The sequence below is a fragment of the Drosophila mauritiana genome, chromosome 3R, assembly GCF_004382145.1.
Source record: "Drosophila mauritiana strain mau12 chromosome 3R, ASM438214v1, whole genome shotgun sequence".
Taxonomy (NCBI): domain Eukaryota; kingdom Metazoa; phylum Arthropoda; class Insecta; order Diptera; family Drosophilidae; genus Drosophila; species Drosophila mauritiana.
In genome coordinates, this window is record NC_046670.1 from 17,298,620 (window position 1) to 17,311,024 (window position 12,405).

Consider the following 12,405-nt stretch of genomic DNA (forward strand, 5'->3'; position numbering starts at 1 on the left):
TAAACCGATTAATGTTAGCTTAGAAAGTTGTTGAATAAAACCCAAAAGTACAAGCTAACCCAGAGAGCTTGTTCCCTAATTTATACCAGTAATATCTATATAAATATATGTATGTATATGCTTAAGCACTACTAATGCAGTCAATATAAATAAAGTGCAATGTTGTTAAACAGATTAGAAACCTTTTATTAATCTAACTCCTTAAACTGACTTGCGAAAAGCTCAGCGCCCAGCATCTGTTAATAATTTGTTATCTAACTAAAAATACAGCAGCGACTGCGTTCTAGAATTCAGGGCTGTTAATGTCATATATCAACAGACATCAGTGTTGTTGGTTTGCTTTTGTTAAACAATTAATGGCTTCTGTACCCGCGGGCAATGGCAAAATACACTATGCATTTGTATGAACACAATTGTTTAGTAATTTAATCTTATCGTTTGCCAGCGTCGGCGATCTCTATGCTCAGCTAACCATAGGAAGTGTAAAGTACTTTTTGTACTGCTCCAGTCAGTCACCCTTGCATCCATTGGATTCGCATATTGCCGGCGAATCCAAGAGATTCAAGATACAAGTAGTCTCCTGCCTCCTAATGGACGAGTGCAATTTGTTTTTGTATCTTTAAAGGCAGCCCACAGTCAAGTGTGCCAAGTGAAATGAAAACGCGTCCGTCGACTCGACCTTGAGATCAATTTGTGGCGGCGGCATGACGTCATCGCACAACGACAGCTGCCCCACGATTTTAAAAGCATTTCTTACAGAAATTTACAAATTAAATTTTAGGCTAATGCTCCCCGACGAGATCTGTGTGCACCCACATTTTAATGATTTTGATTTCAGCATTTCGTTTCATTTCATTTCTTGTTCTATTTTGAACGGCCTGCTAATTTCCTATATGTACATATGTATGTATGAATTCGCCTTGTCAGGCGCCCCAAAGAAACCGAAACCAGTTTGTCATGTTCTTTGCCTAAATTCGATAATTAATTGATCGCCGGAGAAACGAGAGTCGCTGAAAACGGCGACAAACTCCGGTTGCCTGAGCTCGTGGCGGTGCCGCCTTATCCAGACCAGATGATGCCCGGTGACGAAAGCAATATCCATCGAGATTCCAAGCGAGACGCAGTGCAGGTTTTGTATCTTACATTTAATACATTTGGATTTGGTTGTGTGTACAAAAGTGAACATAAAATCAACGTTCGGTGTGTTGTTTTTAGATATCTACATAGCTACATACAATATCGTTCGTTTACATCATATTCAGTTAAACATAATAAATACACTTTAATAATATATACTCGCATACGTATATATATAACAAATAATACATCCAGATCTTGCAGGCCCGCATTTCGGACCTCCCGCAGGCAGATTCAACATTTCGCGTGAAAAACAGAATTTTGTGTGTACAAAAATACATAATAGGTCCCACTTTCGATTTCGTTTGGATCTAAACAGTTGGAATGCGAACTGATACAATTTCCAGTTTCCTCAATCTTGTCGTGCTTCAATCTGTGGAAATCTTGAAGTTTGTCAATTTCATTCCGCATTGTGATGTCCATTTCGAAATCAAGAAAGGGGCTTATAATAAAAAGCTCAGAGAAAACTATGCAGGCTCCTCTATTCATGTGCCTAATTCAATATGGTTTGGGTGTATATGTGGTTGTCTCATATTTAAGATTAGTTACAAAAATTTCTCTAGTTTTTCACGAGCCTATTGCCATATTGCCATTTTTCGTTCCCATTTGCCGTCTATTGAGTGGGGAGTAACTAATTCGACTTCGCCGAGTACGGACTGGTGGAGCCGACCGACGGAGGCGTGGGTGTGGCTCCACTGCGAATGCCATCGCCTTCGCACACATATTTGCCTGAAAAGTAAACAAGAGTTACGATGCTGTTTATATTACAAGTATGTATATTCCAACGCACCCGAAACGAAGCGCCGTTTGACCAGCGATAAGCGATAGCCACTGCCCTGGAGCTCGAACTCGATGCCCGAAAGTGTGGTGCCCTCGCAGTTGAACTGGGTGGCCAGGAGTGCCGGCGTAGAAGGACCATCGTTGAGCTCCAGCCGTGCCCGCAGAGTCCCCACTCCGCCGTCTTGTGAATTCTGCGAGATGTCCGTGAAGTTCCACACCAAACGATTCGATTCGCCCAGCCTAGAAACAATAAATGCGATCGGTAATAATAGTTAAAGAAATTGTATCCATATTTCTATTTCCTTACCAGGCCGAATGCGGCTTTGACTGAACATTACGCACAGATCCATTGACGGGCACCGAGAGCGTGACATTCAACAGTGGCGAGGCACTGGCCATGGCGTGGTTATTGTACTTGTAGTCCACTTTGAGGGCCGTGTAGCTGGACTCACACTTCCAGTAGCTGACAAGCTGGAACGGACACGAACTGGCTCCCGGCTTGGTGCGCACCTGATACTTGAGTATGTCCACGTTGAAGTAGGAGGCGGTCGGGTTATTCTCCGCCTGCCTTCGGAGCAGGGCCGTTAAAGCACCCATATTGAACTCCAGCATCGTGCTCACAGAACTCGACTGCTGGCGATCTCTGCAAATGCGACCGAGATTATTTAAATTCTACTATTAATTTCACAATTACTTACATTTGCACCAGTTTCCCGTTGGGCACCAGGTTCTCCAGATTCTGAACGTGCTTAATGCGAAAACCCAGCTTGGCTGGATTTGGATTATTGGCTAAAAGGCCGGCAATGCCAGCTGGGAATGATAGCATCATATCACCGGACACTTTCACTTGGCATCGCGACTCATCGCTGCCCCGAAAATATGCGTGTATGATTTCGTGGAATGCCACAGCCAGCGGTATAGTGTCCGAAATACCGATTGTGAGTGGAGAGGGGCCTCGCGAGGATCCCACTCCCCCGATAGCCGTACGGAACTCCAGACTGCCAATGCTCTCGGCTCGATTCATGGCCGTCACCGGTGCCGGGGACATTCTGCCGCGACCTGGCGCTGTCCCTGTTGCCGCCGGTCCAATGGCAATCATATCAGAGCGTCGTGATGGTGGACGTGGTATGGCTATGCTTCCACCTGTTGACGCTGACGTCGGTGTTGGTATTTGTCTTCCGGGGGGTTTTCCCAGCGTCGCCGATGAGGGCGCCGACATACTCATGTCACCCAACTCTGAGAAAATATCGCCCAAATCGGCATAGCGACTGTTGGTCGTGTTGTTTGCGTTATTATTGTTGGACAGCGTGGGACTCTGCAGCGGGGCATATGGATGCACACTGGCCGTGGGAGTGGAGGCATTCGATATTTCCGGCGACTGTTGACGCGACGCCGGAGCTCCTCTGGCTGCTTGTAACTGCTGGCTGTGATGCTGTGTTGGAAATATATTTGTTTTTTTTTTAATCACATTTATATAACTTTCTAGTAAGTGGAACTTACTGAAAAAACTCCAGTTGGGGACAGCGAAATGTTCTCCACGGTGGCACGCAGCTCATCCACGCTGGCCGACATGGGCGCCTGACCATTCTTCAAAGGCTTAATGCTGACATGGATCCGACGTTCCTGTTTGTCATTGTCCGAATCCGTATCCGAGTCGGAATAGAAGCTGCCAGCTATAAAAGTTCGCCATTTAAGTCATGCGTCCAGAATTCATTCAAGTTAAGAGCTTACATTTATCCTGGCCCTCCTCCCACGCTATTTCCTTAGCAGGCTGTATGCTAAATCCCTCCTCATCGACCTCATATCCAGTTCCGGTCCCACTTGCAGCGCCCGTAGCTGTGGTCGAAGCCGAGTTGGTCAGGGCGCCTGTATTGGGTAGGCTCCCACTGGCCACGGCCGCACCTCCGCTGCCGCCCATGCTACTTGCTCCTGCAGAATCCACGCTTCCTTGAGCTGAGGTCACCGATAGGGCGGCCAAGCCCCCGCCAGCGCTACTGCCGCTGGAATTCTGCGTCTTCATGCTGCGCCCATGGTCGTCATAGTCCAACAGCGTGTTATTGCCTCGATCCAAACTAGAAGATAATTGAGGGAGCGTTCACGTTTAAGATTTTGTTGATTAAGCCTCAAACATTTTAGAGACCCACCTGGTGAGGCGTTCTTCCTGTATGTTCTCGGCGGCCTCAGTGTCTTTCTTTTTCTTAGCCTTTTTGGTTTTTGTCTTGTCGCGACGACTGCGTAAAATGCCAGAGACTAGAGGCGAAAGGTGGATCACATTAATGAAAGCAGGAGAATAGAGTTTCTTAAGTAAATAAGCAAGCTAATGGCTAATAGAATACACAGGAAGAGAAGGTGGCACCTCAACACATGAATATATTTCTGTGTTGAGACTTCGGTGATGGGAATATATAGATGAAACTTAAATGCATTGTCTTTCTCAGAACTCAAACACCGCCTTAATGTGCTTCAATAACAATTAGATGTTAATCGGGTATGAGAGAACACTAAGTTGAGCACACAGAAAAGCCTTTAAATATACATATTAAGGATAGGTACATGCAATTTTTTTCGGGTGGAAATGCTGTACAGGTGTTTTAGTAGTTGGACGGGTGGTGAAATGGGGGCCAATCAGTTTCATTGACATTCTGGAATCATTTACCCTGAGAGTTTGATGTGAATATATTTAAAAGTGACGTTGCACGTCTGGACGTTGTCGTTGTGGCGGTTGTAGCTGCTACAGATGTGGCTGCCGAAGCTGCTGCAGTCTGTTGTAGGTGCTCTTGTTCATTTAATGACTTCGATAGCTGCTGCTCGCTTGTCGTTGCGTTCAATTGCTTCTTCCCAGGCGCACTCGCCGCTGCGATTGCAGTGGCACTTGCGGTTGGAGTTAAGGCCTCTGCCGGTTGCTGTTGTGTCTGATCTAAAGTTTTGATTTCGATTAGTCGATCGGTGCACGGATGGGTGGATGATTGGATGACGGATGATTGGGATGAGCAGTGGTTGATGGATGCGTTGGTTGTGTGCAAAGCATGATTACGGAAATAAGACGGAGAAAAGCATAGAGAGAAGGTTGCTGTTGTAAGTGCTATTAGTTCAATGGCTTTATGGCATTTGTGTGTGCGTGTGGATGTGCAGTAGTTGTGTAAAAAGTCAGGAGAATTGTCTGATTGATTGGCTGGTGTTTGAGTGTACACTTAAAGATCGCATTAAACTCATAAATGAATACTTTACATAAAAATGAATAAAATACATCAAATTATTTACAATTATGATGAATATAATATTACTACCTAATGCTTAGTACTCACTTCATTTAACAAAATATGAAAAATATCACGTAAATTTCGTGAAATTTGTACAGAGCATTAGATCCCATAATTTCTAAAAATCAATTTAAAACTTTAGGCAACACGAATAGGTACAATTTAGAGTCCACCATAAACGTAAATACATACAAAAGAACATATAAGGAAATATCTTACAGAAGAATAGTTGAAATTGATAGATCAACTGATAGGCCCCACAAGTACATACATAGAATAAACTTTAACCATACAATGATGTAAACGAAAAATAATAAATAAAAACATAAACCAAATAAAATCAAAGAGAAAGAACCTTGATTGCTAGTATCCTCAGAATTAGGGGAATTTTTGGTGATATTTGTGGTGAGATTATTCGTGCCAGTTGTTGTTGTAGTTGTTGCTGTTGTGTTGTTGGTGTTCAAGTTGTTGCTATTGTTGCTTGCAGTTGTCGTGGTGGTGGTATTGTTGATGCTGCCACTTCCGGCCATACCGAAATTTCCGGCGCCTGCAGACGGTTGCTGTTTGGCAGTAGGCAAAAACCAGGATCGCAGGCTCTTCACCGTGGATGTGGCTCCACCAGTCGGTTGCGATTGTATTCCCGCTGCATTGGCTCCCGCCAGCATGTCCGGTGATGTGGGACGCGGAGAACCCATAGCTCCCAGTATCGGATCCTCAGCAAAGGGAATGCTCCCGCTGGCTGCACTTCCGCTGCCCAGAGATATTGCCGCCAAGGCATCGCCCCGTTGATCCATGGACACTGCACTGCCCGTTGCTGTCGTTGCTGCATTACCAGCCCGCAGAGCAGCCTGAATGCTGGTGGCCGAATTTGAGTTAGATGCGCTGGCCGAGACCTGCGGCTGCTGGAGCCGAGAACCACTCGACAAGGCCACATACTCCAGTTCAGGCATTTCTGTAATAAGAACCATAACAATTTATTATTCGTTTCAAAAGGTGAACATAGTGAACAAGTGAACATACCTGGCTTCTCCAATCCCGTGTATTTGTTGAGCACAAATTGTTCCAGGAGTTTATCAACTGACATGTCGACAAACTGCCTCTTAAAGTCGGAATGTACTTGACCCACCATATCGTGATTGTTCTGCAGCATTTCTAGATACGTGGACAGAAACTCCTTCATTTGACGAAGGTGCACCTCCTCAATCTCTTGAAAGCGCTAGAATGGATAATATAATATAAACTAATTTCAACTCAATGCATCCAATTCAAGTCTTCTTACCTTGCAGGTCTGGGTCATGCGTCTCTCAAATTCGTTCTTAATGGGGTTATGCTTGTCCAACAAAGCCTTGTACTCCTCCTGCAGTTTTTTCAGCTTGCTCTCCAGCTTCTCGGCATCCTTGTGCGAGCCGTTGTCCTTACGCAACTTCTCCAGCTCCTGGACCTTGCTGGCGTACAGATCGCGCAACTTTTGCACTGCCACCGTCGACGTCTGAATGGCTTGGACACACTCGAGAGTCTGCGATTCCTCCTCCTTGACGGATTTGTGCTTCTTGTGCAGCTCGTCGGCATACTTGGCAACATCCTTAACCAGCTCAGTCAGCTTTTGCACCATCTGCAGGTGGAGCGTGGAGAGCTTCTCTGCCGATGTTCGCAGTATGGTCCAAACAGGAGCAAATGTGCTATTAAGTGTACCAGCCTTGTGGGCCAGCTTGGACATCATCTTCGAGTTCTGCTCCTCAATGTTAGACTTCTCGCGCAGAAACTCGGATAACTCCTTGCTGGCAATCAGGCCGAACTTCATGTTGTGGTACAGGACATCGTAGCCATTGTTCTTCTCCCCCTGGAAATTAAATGGATGTATATATTTAAGCAATGGTCCGTCCATATGCAACTTATTTAACTCACCCAAAAATAATCGTTGAAATCCACAGTCATTTTAGTTTTATTCTTAATATTTCGATCTCTAGGCTAGTTTAGCAAAAACTTATTTTCCCGTTCCACTCTCGATTAACATAAAAGGCTTTCTGGCGTTGTAATTGACTTGACTTCTCTAGGGGCGCCAGATTAGTAGATTGATCCTTACGATGCTAATGTCTGCCTGGGCTGGACTCCTCATCATCAGATTCCGCTCCACCCTCTGCATGCATGGGCACTTGTTGCTGGCGAGTATCTTGCTTAGGCTTAGTGTTGTCTAAGTAAACACTAGAAATTTCAATTAAATCAATTAATTTGAATTGATACCTATTTACGTTTTTAAAATAGAAAGTCTAGTTAATCGTGCACTGGATGACAAATAAAAAAAATGTACCTTTTTTTGGTTCTAAGTTACTATTTATTGAACAATTGACAGTTTTTGATCTTAAAATAAAAATAAAATTAAAGTTTAAAAAACTAGAAGGTAAGAAAATTCTAATCTTCATATAGCTTGGTTATTTCCGCATTAACTCTCTTATCCACAGCTCTGCTCAGGATGGTGCAACAGTCCTTGATGGCATGGTAGATAATATTCTTGATCTGAAGCTTGTCCTCGTGATTTGTGTGCGAGTGCGAGAGCCTTCTGAACTCGTGAGTTAGATGATAGCAGTGCGTAATGTTTTCCGGCGATACAAAATCCTCGGCCACCTTGATACAGTTGTGGAGATTTTGAACCTGATGCGGTGCGCCAGCTGGTATAAAGACTGCGTCGCCCAAGCACTGGACAATGGGATGCCCCTCCACGCCATACTCTTTGAATAAACGAGCTCGCAACTTGTCGTCCAAGTACCAATTCTGATCGTGAATAGGATCGTGGTCCGGCTCCAGGCGGAAACCCTTCTCAAGTGTCACGCGGTTAAGTAAATCTCTTATTTTGTCTGCATCGCGAGCGGGAAAGATGTGCCAAAGTGCTCCGGGTAATACATCTGGCGATTGACAACGAGCTCTAGTGATGTAATCGCATCCGCCAATTTCTATGGCTTTCTGCGTGGCCGCCATCTGAGGTCTCGTGTCCCCATCCTCGGGTATTCCCACATAAACCATTATGTTCACCGCATCCGAGATGTCCAAGTGAAGATTGGTTGTGCCCTTGTCGGGGTGCAATGCTGAGCCATATGCGTTGTACATCTTGGGTCCTAAGTCTGGTGGCACAAACATCTTGGGTAAGCAGCTAGCAATATTAAGGTTTCCCGTGCGAAGTGTGTACTCCGGCATGGGCAGTCCCTTCATCAAATCAGCAAACCTGGTGGGCAGTATTTCGGCAAAATCATCACCCGGCGGCCAATCCTTAAGCTTCAAGAGCATTGGCTTGCCATATGCATCTGGCAGACGCTTGCTCATGCACTGAAAACCCTCCCAAAAGTGTCGCATTGGCTGATTGGGCACCAGATTGCCATTCAGGCAATTAATAAGATCATTGGGCTTGTCGCCAAAGTCCCGGCAAAAGGCTTGTGGATGCCATAGGTCTAAGTTCAAAGAGCGAGCCACCTCCGAAATCATAACTGGCTGGCCGCATTTCCAAACGTCCTGGAAAAGAACTCGATTATCCGGATGCATGGCATCGGTGAGTCTAAGCAGTCTGCCATCGCACAGAAAGTCGTGAGGAACTCCTGGAGCCAACTGAGTGGAGTAAGCAAAAGTCATGGTCCTTGGTGGAAGAAACCTTCTCAAGCCGGCCAATCCCTTCCTCAGAAAATTAATGTGCTTCAGATTATCAAATGCCGTTGTTATGGGATCCTTTCCCAAGGTTTCCTTGGTCCACACTCGACCTGGAACATAATCTATACCTAGCTTTTTGGCGAACTCCAACTTCGTGGCGTGCAGTTGATCGAGGCGCTGTTGCTGGTGTACCTTCTGCTCGGAGGCCAGTGACGAGTAGCTGGTGTGCTGCTTCAGCTGAGACTCCTTAATCATATCCTGGATCACTTCCTTTGATTCTGCATCTTCAATCGGTTGCTTACTCAGAAGGCAGCCGCAGACCTGTGGCACCTGCCACAAAGTGCGAACCTCGTGCAGCAGCCTGCCCAAGACGTTGAGGGAATCTCCGGCTATGATCTGTGTTAGCATCAGCTCGGTAGGGACGTGCTCCTGTGGGCCGCTGGGGTCGCTGCAGAGCAGCCAGTGGTAATCATCGCACCCCTTTTGGGCAGCGTTCTCCGCTCGCCGCAGTCGCAGTCCCTCCTTGCGATCTTTAAAGCAGTCCAGACACACTCCAAAGCCGCACTTGCGGCAAGTCCAATGGTAGTTGAACAATGTGGTGTCACACACGTCGCAAATCTCTCGTGTTCCTTTTACGGCCTTCTTCCAGGCAATGGTTCCGTCCGTATTCTGATGCAAACTTAAAGCCTCTGCTTCCTGGTGCCAAATATAGCAGAACTGGTCGCCGGCATGGAGCAGGATGTACCTGCAAACCTGTATATCCATGTAACCGCTGGTCGGCGGTGTGTTTTTATCCGGCTGCCAAATGGCGATGTCCTCTGGTGAGGGCTCGCTGAAGGGATTTGGAAAGCCAACCACGCACAGCTCTCCATTCTCGTTGAACTGAAGGCGTCGGAACTCATAGAACCGGCAGTAAACGTCGCTAACTGAACTGGATTCGCCCTCTGTTGTAGCCAAATTTCTTCTTCTGCACTCCCGACACTTGGGAATCGGGGATGATCCTGCTATCGGCTGTGCCTGCTGAAGCTTAAAGCAGGGCAAATCCTGCAGGAATATCGAGCCACTAGTCCGGAGCTCATCGTGCCGCTGCTGCTCCTCCTCGGTCAGCGGCGGCACTTGGCCCGGGCTCTCTTCTTCCTGCTTCACTGGCTGTTCCGCTCTTAAAGTTGGATTCATCACTTCGCAATAAGCTCTTTTCATGGGCAAGGAGTCATTGAATATGTGTATCTCTATGATGGATTTTGGTTCAGTGCGATTGGAAACAGAGAATGAGGTCGAGGATATGGTGCGTTTGCGACTCGTTCTCGTGGCGACCAGTGCCGCCAATTCTTTTTGCGACATTTTAGCTCCTCTGTTTTTGAAAACGAGAAAAGAGGAAAAAAAGAAGGATCGTGGTTTGAGGTGGTTCTTTGTCTCATCAACTGGCACTCTGGTAATGTTTCCCATGAGGAGGTGGCTGCTGCTACGTGCTCCCTGCTCTTTCTTCATTGTTATTCAATAACATTGCGCCTCGAGGCGCGTTCTTCTGTTTGCGTTTGACTGGATTTCGCGCATCTTGCACACGATTACAACGCGCCCGATGTTGCAACATTGCCGGTAATGTGGCGAACAACTTTCGTTGGCTTTCTTCCTCAATGCACACGCACATCTTAATGAATAGAGCAGAGCTTTAAGAGAATACAGCACAACTACTCACTGCCTCCACATTACCAGACACACAGAAATAGCTTACATTTAATTAGCATACATTAGACTAAAGAAATGAAAAATTGTTGTAATTAGTATTGGTAGATAAGATTTCAGCATTTAAATTGACACTTAAATTATGAGCAATGGTTAGTTTGATGAAGCAATCCAGCATTGGCAAGCCATTTACCGATTCTTTAACTTTAACTTGAGGTCAACACTGGTTGTGTTTGTAAATAAACGATAACTGAGTGTTTTTATCAGTGTATATGAATGTCTTTGCCTAGTAGATCACGAGAAAGCAATAAATTACGGAACTTTAAATATAATCGAGCTGCTCCTAAAATATCACGTATACGACAGGATGTGCATATAATTAGCAATCATGTCGTATACGTGATATTTTAGGAGCAGATCAAGAGGAGTTGTCATAGTTACAGTTTCATATCTTGGATGGGAACAACCAAAATGTAAAACTTACACTGCTAAAGTGTAAGTGAAGTCAAACTAACACATTTTATATTGACAGCAGATATAGCTGCATTTTATATACATTTTATTTTCGGGAAATTTAAACATGTGCCATTATGTGTTGACGCGTATAGAGAGGGTTCCAGATAAACACATTCCATAAAAATAATCACATGTTGTATGTATGTACACATGTATTTATCACCAATGGGCGTCGCAAACTAAAAACTGTTGGAGTAGTGATGAAGAGCCCCCTAAAACATCGCTGAGTTTGGAAAAGCGAAAATTCAGCTATTTGTTGCTACTTCCATTAAGAACATGATAATCAACCGATTGGCAAATGAAAGGTTATCGCACGATATGGCCAGGAATTGCAGCTAACAGCGCCGTTAACAGGGGCAACAAGTGGCAGCAGAAGTCCGGAGAAAGCAAACACCGGAGGAATATGCAGAGCCCGGATAATTAAGGCGACACCGTTAAATTAACCCCTGGTCACAAAAAGCAGAAGCACTCACACTCACGCGCGCATGGCGACAGTACAAACAAGAAGACTTGTTTGTGTTTTTTTTGGGCGTTCACCGTGAGCAGAAAAGTTGTTCGAAAAGTGGGAAAGGGGAAATGCGAAAAGCAAAGAAAACCCTACAAGTTACTCCGTAGCCCCGTATTGTGCCCTCCCCTTGCCAAATTGATCAATCAATTCACTCGCCGACCTTTTAACTCAATGATGTTCTGCACTTTATATAACACTTGCTGAGAGCAGCCAACAAACAATTAATATGCCCACAGATACACAGTCGCTTCAACAATAATGCTGCCTGATAAGGCAGTGAGATAAATATTTATGTACGCTACACTGCGCTGCACAGCAATGGTACCAGGAACCTGGAGCAGCTCGGCAACACTGTCCTGTTACTATACCGTTCTACATTTGTTTTTTTTTCATCCTGGCGTTACTCTTCAATGAATTTGTTTTTGGATGCCCATTTTGATTTGCAAATTGCTTGAATTTGCTGTGATAAATGCACAATTAATAGGCACTTGGCAGTGCATTCCCTGCACTCGCTGCAATTCAGAACCGCTGCCTTTGTCGAGTTTTATCAATTTAAATTTGTGTACTGAAACTCACAAACACCAGCGCACAATCACACACGCATGCACACAGCCAAACATCAAGTTGGCGTTCCTTGGCATACAAATTGGATTGGATGGAACAGAGAAGATGACAGTGCAACGCGTTGTTTTTTTCGGGGAGTGGCCACTTCACTTACATTAATTTATTGCATGTTGTGTAACGGCTTGAGCCAAACTTCTGTAATACTTTAGCCCGTGTAAACTTCAGTCGATTTGAAGCGAAAAATTCGATTTTTCATTAGCACTGAGCGAAGCGCAACTAGAGCTGGCCAACAAGTCTATACTGAAGTGATACTATCGATTAATT

The 12,405-nt window shown here is 45.2% G+C and overlaps 2 protein-coding genes across 4 annotated transcripts; both read right to left on the reverse strand.

Moving 5' to 3' along the window:
* Positions 1 to 1,257: 1,257 nt before the first annotated feature.
* LOC117142420 (F-BAR domain only protein 2) lies at positions 1,258 to 12,325 on the reverse strand. Of its 3 annotated transcripts, none has more exons than XM_033306378.1 (13): positions 12,236 to 12,325; positions 7,083 to 7,379; positions 6,457 to 7,017; positions 6,198 to 6,393; positions 5,710 to 6,129; positions 4,574 to 4,834; positions 4,062 to 4,167; positions 3,649 to 3,989; positions 3,418 to 3,590; positions 2,616 to 3,349; positions 2,225 to 2,560; positions 1,928 to 2,157; positions 1,258 to 1,866 (listed from the first exon to the last, which is right to left on the reverse strand). In XM_033306378.1, the coding sequence occupies exons 2-13, from the start codon at positions 7,110 to 7,112 to the stop codon at positions 1,769 to 1,771; spliced, it is 3,486 nt and encodes a 1,161-aa protein (XP_033162269.1). In that variant the 5' UTR covers positions 7,113 to 7,379; positions 12,236 to 12,325; the 3' UTR covers positions 1,258 to 1,768. The 3 variants fall into 3 exon arrangements, with proteins under 3 accessions (XP_033162269.1, XP_033162268.1, XP_033162271.1); XM_033306377.1 differs by having other exon boundaries at positions 5,533 to 6,129; XM_033306380.1 differs by lacking the exon at positions 4,574 to 4,834 and having other exon boundaries at positions 5,533 to 6,129.
* Positions 7,487 to 12,318, reverse strand: LOC117142421 (lysine-specific demethylase 3B). Its single transcript, XM_033306381.1, has 2 exons — positions 12,236 to 12,318; positions 7,487 to 10,161 (listed from the first exon to the last, which is right to left on the reverse strand). Exon 2 carries the CDS (start codon positions 10,149 to 10,151, stop codon positions 7,587 to 7,589), a length of 2,565 nt encoding a protein of 854 aa, XP_033162272.1. The 5' UTR covers positions 10,152 to 10,161; positions 12,236 to 12,318; the 3' UTR covers positions 7,487 to 7,586.
* Positions 12,326 to 12,405: the final 80 nt, after the last annotated feature.